The 12568-nt window shown below is 41.2% G+C and overlaps 1 protein-coding gene across 6 annotated transcripts in view; it reads left to right on the forward strand.

The window, feature by feature from the left end:
- The window catches only part of LOC121071097, a 129378-nt gene that overhangs the window by 65087 nt on the left and 51723 nt on the right, over positions 1-12568 (forward strand). For 2 of the 6 annotated variants that reach the window (XR_005820379.1, XM_040559099.1), the window contains exon 1: positions 4421-4624. The exons of 1 other annotated variant lie outside the window; for it this stretch is intronic. Coding sequence is in view for 4 of the 5 variants with exons in the window: in XM_040559099.1 (XP_040415033.1) it covers positions 4502-4624 (123 nt within the window). In the remaining variant the exon portion in view is untranslated. Of the gene's footprint in view, positions 1-4410; positions 4625-5143; positions 5645-12568 lie in introns of those variants that run through there. 3 more of the 6 variants (XM_040559098.1, XM_040559095.1, XM_040559100.1) reach the window with 3 other exon arrangements.

The raw sequence follows: 12568 nt of genomic DNA on the forward strand, positions 1-12568 counted from the left end.
GCTGAAGAACACATTTGGAGGCTAGATGAAAACAATTTGGATGCATATACATTTTGTTATTTACAGTCTTTATCAACTGGTCAATCACAAGTGACTGAAGTTGATATATTTATAAAAAGAAGGAATGAGAAAAGCAATGAAAATTGTCACCCTATGACATGGTACACACTAGAGCAACTGTCCCTTGTATCTGTTTGCAAATATGATGCAATTTCTAGCAGCTCTATCACAGGTTCCTTCCAGAGGTTCCTACCGGGTATGGCCCATATACAGTTCCTAGTTTTTGGAGCTCATCCTTTGGAAAGGCAAATGAGTTTTAAAAGTAGTTCAGGTTTGAGTTTCTCTCTTCTGTCCTTTTCCTTAAATCTATTTGCTTTGACATTCCTTTTCTCTTCATACTAATTTTTGCTTGTAAGCGGCTTGTACATCTTGCTCCTACATCTGTTGAGTTCTAGCTGGCCTGATGCTGGTAATTTGTGCCCTTTTCAGTCAGCAAGTTTTTCAGAAACTTGTGTTTTCTCACTGGGTCTGCCTGTAGGGAAGAGGGTGTTTTTCTCTGCCACAGTAAGATATCACTGAGCCCACTGTAGTTGAGTTTTTGGGGGAATTTCCTTTGCATAATGAGTTCTGTAAACGTGCCTCTGATGTGTCCGTACTGACAGGCATGTAAGTACAGATGTGACTGCTGAAATCTGGTCATTCACAGCCATAAGGAGGCTCTGTCTGAGACCATAATGCTTCTGTTGCAAGTTAGCTATTTTCAGTAGAGTAACTCTACAGTTGAAGAACTTACTACTATCAACCCTTTGCCTTATCTTTTCTGTGCTGTCTTCAGCCATTTATTCCCTGGCTTCATATAAAGTATAGCTCATTTTATCAGTAGCTTCTTCATTGCTTCTGTAGCTTACAGCCCTTTGCCCGATGTCTGCTAAATCTTCTAGCCTTGAGCCCAGAGACCTCTCACTCACATTTATTTTTCTTTCCAGAGGCTGAATGAGTAACTCCTTGGCTAATGCCCAATTTGTTGCTACCCAGAAGCCCTCTGATTTGAGAGGCAATAGAGTACTTGTTTTATAGCATATCTACTTATCTTATTTCATATCTAATGTGGACAGGGGCATTGTCTTGGCTTTAAACCAAGATGCCTGCAGTCCATGTTCTGGCCTGATGGAAGACGCCTTAATGTGCCATACCTGTGAACATCATCAAAGCATAATATTTATTTTTAAAGTTACCGTTCCCTTCTCTTCCATTTGAGGCTCCTCAGCCCTTCTTATCACTGTAACACTTCCGTCATGCCTTGGAGCTGCTGCTGTTGCTCTGTTATGCACTCCTCTGAGACAGAAGAAGAACTCCTATTCTGCTCGGAATGGAATTCACCTGGTTTGGGACTGAGCCACAGCTGTCCAGAAGAGAGTAGTAGCTGTGGTCCAAAGCATGTGTGGTTCTCTTAGTTCAAAGAAACTTTTTTTTGTGTTTACAAAGAAAATCCATAAAGCCTTATTTCTTAAATACAGCAAGGGCAAACAAAAGGTAGTTTTTTTATCCTGATAGTACTGGCTAAAGCCCAACCCAGATCATCTCTGTCTCTGTCTCCTGGACAAACCTTCTTCCGGGAGCCCTCCCACTTTGCTTCCATGATTACTTTCAGGTTCTGCTGTATACATCTCCACCAATTCATGTTGTTACTGTTGAGTTTCATTTCTCTAGGAGACCTAAGCAAGAAGTAACTCAGACTCAATAGATTTTCCCTTGTTGCCCACCACCTTGGATGGAATATAAAGGTGGCAACTGCAGCAGCATCTAGGATTAGGCTTGTACACAGATGTTTATCAGCAGCCTCAAGCATAATCTGATACATTATGATCTTTAACTTTCTAAGAACTGTTCTGATACAATAAAAATGATAATCTTCACATGATCCCCATGTAGTCAGTGGCAGTTGGATTAAAGAGCCTGATACTTGGTTCGCTGTACATGGATATCTTTCAGAAAGCAGAGAATGCCTTTGCTTTTCCATTCACAATGCTGTGGTGCTGCTTGTGAGGATGGGTAGTACCCAAGCATAAGGCAGGCAGTTGTGAACTCTGCATCTGTGTCTCTGTGTATATGTGTGTGTGTGTCTCCATCTCCAGCACAGGGAGAAAATCCAACAATATTTCACCCAAATGAGAAATGTTATTCTGCAGATTAAAACCACGCAGTGCCTGGTTTTGTCTTTATTTATGCCTTTCTATTTCCTTCTCTGCTGACATGGGTGCACATGCCGGGAAGCACTGAAGGACATAATTGGCGTTGTGAAAAATTATTGAGAAGCCAGGACGTTCCCTTGCAGTGATCCCCCCCTTCTCTTTCCCATCTGTCACCATCTAATGTGACAAAGTTTTTATCGGGCATTGAGGCAGAGGAGATTAAAAGTAAATACTGCAATCAGGAAGCAGCTGGGGGGAAAATGTAACACATTTCACACTAAGCTGAACAGCTCATCAACTTAGCCTTGTATATCTACAGTGGATGAGAGGGAGGGAGGATTGCAGGGGGATGGTGTAGTGCAACATGCTCCTCCACACTGGAAGGCTGAAGAGGATCGTGTGATTTTCTATACAAGTAGGATTCATGCTTTCTGGCACTTGCTTGCTTTGGGGAAAAACAAAACAAAACAATGACACAGGATCACAGTAGTTTTCCACTTGCTTTTGTAACAAGCTCCTGTAAAGTACTGTTTCCCCAGGCTCTGATTCACATGTTTTTGGACTCCCTTCCTGCTTTAGTGATGACTGTACATACTGTCATGTCCTATTCAGCAATGAGGGCTTTACCAGACATGTAGCTCTGGCTGCTGTATGTTCCTGTTGCACCATCTCTGGAGAGTTGCAGCATGGAAGGTTTGTTGGCTAAATGGTAAGCATTGTGTACAGGCAAATACAATGATGTTTTAGGCTTGTGAAGCTGAACAGTGAGATCTATGCTAAGCACTGTTACATTTTGTCCAAACACATCTGCTTGCAAAGGCATAAAAACTTGAAAAATTTATGCCTTATTTCTTAATTATTATTATTTTTGTGTATAAAAGTTAAGGTCATTGAGCATTACCTGTCACATTCTCTTCCTGGAAAGCTTTTAAAAGTCTTTGCTTTCATTTCCAAAACAGCTGGCTGTGTTTTCTTCCTTTTTTGGAGTAGTGATTTGATGTGAGCTCAGCGCTGGTGAACAAGGGTAGGTTGATGGTTGTGGAGGGCTGTCAGAATCTTCTCTTATCCTTGGGATAAATAAAGCCAGGAAAGGCAAGGCAGGCTTCCCTGGCATCCTTACCCCTCTGAATGTGACTTCTGTTATGGATGGAAGGGATTCTCCTAGATCAGGAGGATCTCCATCCCCAGCATTTGTTTGGTCCTTGACTTTTCTGCTGTGCCAGTAAAAGTTCAATTTAAGTCATTTATGCTGGCATTTCATGTGAAGTTAAAGGCTATTTTGCCAGGAAATGGACTCTGGCCCTGTCGCTTTAACTAATACGATGGGTTTTCCTTAATTTTCAATTACTTCCTGGCTTTGTTATCACCTGTTCTGTAACGTTCATAAGGTGTCCTGTGTCTGTTAGCAAGTTGTCTAAGAGCAAAAAAGTCACAAAATCTTTTCAACTACTTGCTGAATAGTGAGATTACACAGTGTCTCTTCACACAGGGTGAACTCCTTTTCTTGTGCTTGTTTTCCAGGGTGGCCCTCAGTCAACTGATGTAAGTTGGCATTGTGTAGCTCTTTGGTGCCCTGCTTTGGTGGTGTCACTCTGGGGTCCTCCAGCTAGGAGAACTTTGCCAGGTTATGGAATCTATGACCAGCAGAAAGTGCATCCCAGCATCAAACAATAACTATGGGATGATTCTGTGGCTTCTCTAGATCTTCCAAATTGCAGATTGTAAGAATTTCTTGATATTCTACCAGTGTGCCTGTTCCTCCTCATAAATACTTAAATTGACTTTGATCTAATGAGTTAGTCGTTCTTTGTTGATTATAAAATCCACCAAACAGGACAGTTATGCAAGTCCATGCTTCCTAAACATTTGCTTGGTAAAAATGTGGAACCTGTAACTTCTGATATTAACTTACAAAAAAAAAATAAAATCCCATCACCGGACTGCCAGCAATGTGTGCTTTGTCTGTATTAAAGCATTTACATTACTGGCTAAGGGACTCATATGTCCATAGTATAGAGGGAGTGGGGTAAGGATTTAAAATATGGCAAAGTGTCATTATTATACTTTTCCCAATATCTCCTCATGATCAGAAATAGGCAAGTTATTGAGGATTTTTTTTTCAGTAGCTCATGAGTTACTTCTTAGTATTTGATAGCTAAGTTCTGATAATGCTGTCTGCAACAGGCAAGCACCTGTCCTCATTATGGAAATACTCGTTTGCTCCCCTGTTGATTCGGTCACATGCTTTATCTTAGGTTTGTAGGCCTTGATCTTGTCTTCTGTGTCGCTCTATCTCCAAACGTGTGAACATGAATATCTTACAAGCCAGATCTGGAAGTCTCACCCTTATTCTCACTCCACTCCTAGTGACATCAAAGCCAGAAGGAACCATGATGTCATGCAGAACACAAGACATGAGAGGAATTAAACTGGTGAGGAAGGAGCTTGGGAAAACTGCTGGATGGAATGTGTGCAGGGAGGATTGAGCTGGGCCTTGAAAATCTCCAGGGATGAAGATTCCATAGTCTCTCTGGGTAACACGTTCCACTGCTTGGTTATGGTAAACATGTTTTTCCTTGTATTCAGTCAGAACCTCGCCTCTTGCAGTAGATGGCCACTGTCTGTCATCCTTCTGCCATGTGCCCCCATGAAGATCCTGGCTGTATCTTAGTAACCTAATATATGAGGAAATGGCCTCAAGTTGCACCAGGTAAGGTTTAGATTAGATGTCAGGAAGAATTTCTTCATGGAAAGAGTGTTCAGGCATTGAAACAGCTGCCCAGGAACTGGTGGATTCACCATCCCTGGAGGTATTTAAGAGACGTGGGGATGTGGTGTTCAGGGACATGGTTTAGTGGTGGACTTGGCAGTGTTAGGTGATGTCTGGGCTTGATGATTTTATGGGTCTTTTCCAACCTAAATTATTCTATGATGCTATAACCTCCTTTTAGGTGTTCAAGTCAAACAGGCAGGTCATTCATGACAGGAAGAGAGAGGAGGACATCTCTGCCTACTGCCTCCTTAAAACCTCACTCATTGTCAAAGAGATTTTACTGGTATTGCACAAGCTGCTAGAGCTGGCCAAAATAGATGTGGAACATGTACAACTGAGGGACAGTCTGCAAGTATATTGGCCTGAACGTATTATGAAGCTGCTGGATAAATCCTCCCATGTTCCTTATGTGATCACCCCCCCAGGAATTCACGTTACATGGGGGGCTTTCAGGCTGACACTGTCACTGTTGCTGTTATACCCATTTTTCAAAATACTCATGTCTTCAAGGAGGGATTTTATTCTGTCTTCTTCCTTTTTTGATCTGATGTTAATAAAGAATTTAGCACAGTCCATAATGTCATATGTCATATTGCCATATGTCATATGTAAATCTAGTACTAGGTTGGTACCTTTTACCTTCAGGTATCTGTGAGCTATTTCTTTTTGGATTGCCAGAGAGAGCTATTTCATTTGGATTGAAATCCCTTAGGAGATCGGGCTTTCACACAAGCATTGGATAACCTGACATGACTTTATCTTTGGTCAGGCTAGAACCATCCATTTCGGTCCTGCAGCCATGACAGAAGTGATACAGTGGGGTAGAAAATGTATTTGGGATCTTGTCCAGCTTATGCCCATGCATACTGGTAAAAGCCACCATTGACATTTTATTTTCACCAGCACCATATTTATTTGAGAAATTTTGTTTTTATACAACTCCCTTACTTCTCTGCCAAAGTCATGGACATAGAGATGCTCTGGCTCCTTTACAGCACTCAGACTGAGGGGAGAATGTGGAAAATAGCCTTGGGATGATTACCTCAGTCTCCATCATGATTTCACGACTTCACTCTGTATCCCTCAGGCTTGGAAGCTCTATAGACTACATTACAGGTTGGGAACTTCTTTTCCCCAGTCTTCAAGGTGGGGACAACAGCAGTTGCTGAAGCCAGAGGCACATAGCTGGTGCATTTCATTCCCCAACCAAAGCTGAACAGAGAAGATGATTGGGTAATTTTCTTCAAAACATTAGTGCAGAGCATCATACTATGGCTAAATATCTGCTCATAATTATCACCAGGAAGTTTGCCTGAGCCTTCCTTCTGCTTTTTTCTTCTGAATCCAGAAGAAACCCATGCAGCCTATATTTATGCCTTCTAATGGTCAACTGATGGTAGCTTTCTCTTTAATAGTGTGTTTTTTTAAATGAGAAAGAACTGACTTTTAAACAACTACTGCCTCAGAGTGCAGTCATGTGAGAAGTCTGGCTCAGCCCTTGGAGATGTCCTCTCCAAGGAATGCATTGCTGCAAGAAGCCTGGCTAGTAGCACAGAAAGTAGTACTTTCTAAGGGTTAGGTGGATGCTTTGCTGGTAAAGATTCTGCCTTTTGGATAAAACATAAAACTGAGGTTCTGAACACTTGCATATTTTTATAAGTGCTCCCTGACTCTCTCCTAGGTGTATTATAAAGAGTGCTTGTGCTTTGTTTGGGCAATACCAAGTACTGTGATGAAGTGCAAGTAACTCAATGGGATTTATACGAGCTTATGAAGCGGAGAATAAACCCCATAGTTTGCACAGTAAATCAATTTGTAAAGCGCTTTGGGATCTTTCTGGATGAAAGGCGCTATATAAATGTAAGCCATGACCATTCATCATTATTGAATATGAAATAGAGATATACACTCTATCAAGCTAGCAGCAATAGGCTTGGGCTCATGATTGCTCACAGGGCCCAATCAATCATCAGATCACGACATAATGCTGCTAGAATAAAAAAAAAAAAGAAAGAAAGAAAGAAAGAAAACCCACAGCAAATCATTCCAAGCAATGCAATTAATGGGCATCCAGTATAAATAGTGGTCTCAGTCAGAGAGACTGGGGTTTTCCTGAACTGTAGAGTTGATGCCAGAGCCATACAGTGTGAAGGAGAGAATTACTAATCTAGTGTTAGCAGGGAAAGGAAAGATTCCTCACAAGCAGTATGCCATATAGACATTCACTACAGTTAGTCTAAAAAGACTTTGTGAATATGGTTTTCAGAATTGGCTTTATTTATTTATTTATTTATATTTGGGAAATGGAAAAGAAAAATATTTTTGTATAGAAAATGTTAGGCTTTGTTCTACATTGAGTCACAGAGGTGCTGTTCATTTTTGGCACTAAGCTGTAGCCCAGGCACCTAACCTATCACCCGTCACCTATCCGTGGTTGCCTTCTGTAGCATATATGGCTCCTGCAATACAACGTGCACCAAAACACTGTCTTCATAGGATATAAGGATTGGGACCAGACAGCTTTGCATGCCAGGGTGTATAATCTATTTTCTGTTGCTCATCCTTGGAGAGACTGACTGCCATAATGTGCTCTATTTTATACCAATTAAGATGAATGAAGTGGGGGTGCTCCAGTACTAGGCTTCAAGAGCCATGCAAACTGAGGGCTTTCTTCACTTGGTCAAGAGATTTCTGTCTCTATATATTTGCCTTATAAGAGAAGTCAATACCTGGTGTGAACTTCCCCTTCTCCCGCCTTCAATTGTGCTGATGCACCTGTCTCTCAAACTGCTGTGATACTATGGGATATAATATTCTGCTCTCATTTTCTGTTTGTTCGCTATTACCAAAGAGAGATTGAAATTTAATAAAATATAAGGGAGGGGAGTGAACATTGGAATAAGAAAGTGGGGGGAGGGGATCAACAATCCCATTACATAAAACCTGTCTTATCACAGGTCAGCTCAGGTAGACCGGGTAACCCCTCTGCTCTTCTACTGCAGTGATCATCATGTGGTAGCCTGCAGATTACATACAGTCCATAGCACCTATATTGCAGCCTGCAGCTATCTTAATCTCCAGTTTAGTGGTGTAGCTTGACATATTCTGGAATCACTAGGTAGAGCAGATCTACAGTGTCTCAGGTATCCTTTCTGTGCTAGAGGTGCTGCAATTCACTATCCTGTCAGCAGGTTGACTGTAGGATTGGGAGATGGAGGATCCTGAACAATCAGCCCACAGGTCTTGTAAAAATTTTGCACAAGACTTGCTGGCAATGTGTTTTCACTCACACTTTCCCATAGCTTTCAGATTGTGTGTACTAATAGCAGTTGAAATTCTGCTACTGGTTGGCCTTCTCAGTGTGGGGCAAAAAATATTAATAATAATTTAAAAAAAATCAGCAATTTGAAAGCTTGGATCAGAGAAGTTACTGAAATTAGCTGCAGTCTTGCTCTGTAACATGTATAGCTGGATGATGAGCTTGGTTTGTAAAGCAGTTGGCATGGTAGCAAGAGATAAAGAGTAAGAGGATCTCTAACCCACCTACCTTCAGGAGAAATTACATTCCTGTCCCAATATGTCTTTCCACATTGTGCCCCTTGGAGGAAACAGGAAGGGTATCTGTGTTCCTTCCATTTTACCCCCATTTGGGTGCATCTCTTGGTCTTCCCTGCTTCTGAAGATTGTTACAGGATAACAGCAAAGCTCTTGCTAAGGCTTCCTAGACTGAATTGAGTCATAGACATAGAGTGAGCAGCATGTACTGGGCAAGCCTTCCCATCAGAGGTTAATTAATTGGTAAATACCCACTTTAGTTCTTATCTCAAGAGGTCTCTGAGAACCTATAATACATGCAGCATCTGATGCCAGGGCTGATAAATACAGTAAAAGTGTGTTTTCTCTTACTTTTTCCTAGCTTTTCTTCAGAGTGAGAATTCATTGCAAGGCAGGATCTCAGCCATAGCTTGGTCTTTTCCTTTTCAAACAACCCCTCAGACTTATATTTATTTGACAGTACAAATTCTAGCTCTTTTCTGGTTTCCCATGCCACAGACCTTAGGCATTTATCTCAAATCGATGCACATGAAACCACATAGATCCGTGAACTATTACATCTATCTCTGAAATTCTTATCTGTGCACCACAACATTGCACCACAACATATTCTAGCAGCAATCGATATCCTTTCAGTTGGGCTTTTAATAGCTTCTTGATTAATTAATTAGTTAATGTAGCTAATTTTGTAGCTTCTTGATTAATTGATTAATCAAGTAATGTTTTTTGCAGTACTTCTACAGTAAAGTATGGTCTAAGTACTAAGCAGTAGGCTATTATTAATTATTGGTTTTGTTTTAATACTGTTCCAATTGGCCAAATCCTACCGAACAGTTTATTCAGACTCCGTATTTTAATATTAGATCTGCCATGGAGTTCTTTTAGTTTGTGTGAGTGGGTGAGCTATATAAGATCAGAACAAACAAAACAGATTCCATAGATTTGTTTTTTTTTTACAGAAGTAATCTGTACAAGGCAGGGTAACATAGAAAGAGAAACTGCTAAAATTATCAACTCTCTGTTAAAAATCTGCAATGGTTTAAGAACCTGTTGGCAGCATTCGCCTCTGCAGTTACTGTATCTGTCTGGTTTTTAGAGTATAGTTTCATATGGGCAAGGATATATCCTTACAGAATGCTGGTCCCCTTACAAGATAGCATCTGGCATGTCAGACTGATATATTTAAATAAGTAGGTTACCAACTGAATTTCTGTAGTTGGTAGAAGTTCCTTCCTTTCTTCAGCTGAGATTATACCTGGAAAGCTTTACCGTATGCTGGTGCCAGTTCCTAGCATCACTGACTAACTGGCAAACTAATATGGCAGCAGCAGTGTAGCTTAGCTGACAGGGCTTGTAGCAGTCTCATGTTTCCGCACTCAGCACAGTCCTGATGATAGTATTAAGTTTGCTTTGGGAGGTTTTGGGAATGTGCTTGCATTCATCATGAAAATCACAGGGAAGGAAGGTGGTAAAAATACTCCCTAACTCTAAAATCAAGGAATGGAAGATTCTCAGGCCAAGCAGATCCCTAGAAGCCATAATAGATGGCCAAGTGTATTGATATGTGAATAATTAAAGGAAGAACCACCATGATAGAGAATTCCACAGTATTAAAAATATGAACTAATGCCCAGGGCAAAGGCAGGGAGTAAGAAGAAATGACCCAAACTATGCTGTGTTTTATATTACCACTTGGGAAGGTATTTTGGGTCACAACGTTGGATCTCTGGATATATCAGCCCAGTGCCCCAAGGACACAGTCTTTCTCTTCCTGCTCTGCTTCTAATCCTCTTTAAGTATCTGGCCATTGCCAGAGGTAATGTTCTAATGTTGTTTGCAACCTTGCCTGACATAGCTACAGTGTTGGACAAAATGGGTCTTAGTTTAGGAGATTATAATGCTCAGGCAGAGTGGAAACTAGAACAGGTAGAAGGGAGAAAGCAGCTTACCTGCAGAGTGTGAATGGGTCTTCTGATTTCATATGGGACGGAGATATTTTCTTCATCATAGCTGGCATGCTGCTGTGTTTTAGGATATCAATAACACACCAGTATTTTAGTTTTTGCAGAGCAGTGCTTACACTGTCAAGGACTTTTCTGCTTCTCTTGCTGCCCTGCCAGCAAGGAGGCTGGGGGTGCACCAGGAGCTGGGAGGTGGCACAACCAGGACAGCTGGCCCAGACTGGCCAAAGAGATATCCCATACCATATGATGTCTTCTTGCTCAGCAACAAAAAAAAGAGTGCTTGGCCAGTGGGGCCACTGTTGTTTGGGGACTGGCTGGGCATTGGTTGGCTAGTGATGAGCAATTGCATTATGCATCACTTTATTATTATTATTATTATTATTATTATATTTGTATTTTCTTTCTTTCTTATTAAACTGCCCTAATCTCAGCCAACAAGTTCTCACACTTTTAGCTTTTTCACTTCTCTCCCATCCCATTTTGGGGGGAGTGAGTGAATGGCTGTGTGGTGCTTAGCTGTCTGCTGTTTTGAACCACAACAATTGTTTAAAATAAAACTAAGTGGAACAGATATTTTATTTAAAGTCTAACAGCTGTGAAATCTGCTCTAAACCACTGATAGGGAATAGAAGCATACTATGAGTTAAAAAGTAAATAGTGCCAGAAATCAAATGAGTCAATGTAAAATCTGATGATGTGTACATTGAGGTATAATCAGATGTGGAGCTAGATTCAGGACAAATGTAGATCTGTTTCCGGGACAGTGCTAACACATGTTCAAGGCATTCTGGTAGAAGAGTGGAGCTTGGTGAAAACATAATAGGCTCCTGAATCACCTTTCTCCTCGTTGCTCCCTGTTTTGATCTCCTCTCCTGACTTGCACTATTTTCTGTTGCCCTCTTGACCAGACAGGTCCTCTTTATTCTCCTCCCTCTGTTCATTCAAACTGAGAGTGAGAAGGATGTGGGGGAGTGCTCAGCTTCTGGCCTTTCATCTAATCCTCACTCCCTGGCCTCTGCTCTGACCTAGATACTCTGAACCAGAACCCCCTATTCTCACTTTCATTTGCCCACAGATTAGAGATTGTGGCACAAGGACATGTCCCTTCTGCTTCCTTTGACTCTGGTAGAAGATCCCAGATGATCAAGCTGTTCTGTTACATCTGGTACATGAAACCTCATAGAAGGCAGAAGTTGTAGCACCTTACATAAACCCATAAGATGCAAGTACTGTGCTGGGAAAAGAAGAATAGTAGGAGATGTGGGTGTACAATTCATGAATTTAGCCTAAATACCACTAAATCATCACTTGCAAGAAATTCAGGGACTGAATGTGAATGTCTGGAAGTGAATGCTGTTTTTGAAATGAGTCCAGGCTAGAATGCACATGACTAGGAAGCAGCTCTTGAGAAAAGGACCTGGAAATCCTTACAGATAAGTTGAACATCAAACAGCAGCATAGTTTTGTGATAGTGCAGTCAAGAGGAGTGATTATTTCTCTCTATTCAGTAGTTGCAATACTGTACCTGAGTAGAGCGGGTAGTTACAAAGAAGACAAGGTCCATTTTGACTTGGAGGAGCACAGCAAAAGGACAAGAGGCAATGGATACAAGCTGCAATAAGGGAAGCTACAGTAGCTATAAGGAAACAGCTTTTCATTATGGGAGTGTTTGGAGAGTGGCTATCTTCTAAAGAGGTAGTCACAATCTATCCTGAATGGCTTAATCTAACTTTAAAGCTGGGCCTGCATTTCTTGAGTTTGGAGCAGGGAACTTCCAGAGTCCTTTCCAATCCTAATCATTCTGTGATTCTAAGTATGATTTGTAAGACAGCTACACTAATTAACCTGGGACATGTTAGACCACATATACCAGAGTAAAGCTAGTTGCTTGCTTTAGCAAGAGAAGAGGGCAAAGAGCCCAGTTAGATACATGAGTTTTGGTGCTTTAGCCTTCTCTTGAACTAAATCAGAAGCGTCTCCTGAAGAAAAGGCTCTCTTCACTCAACAGACCATTTGTTTGGTAATATGCAATAGGCATTTCCTGATAGATGGTTACGTGTGTATGAACTGCCCTCATACACCTA

The sequence above is a fragment of the Cygnus olor genome, chromosome 5, assembly GCF_009769625.2.
Source record: "Cygnus olor isolate bCygOlo1 chromosome 5, bCygOlo1.pri.v2, whole genome shotgun sequence".
Taxonomy (NCBI): Eukaryota; Metazoa; Chordata; class Aves; order Anseriformes; family Anatidae; genus Cygnus; species Cygnus olor.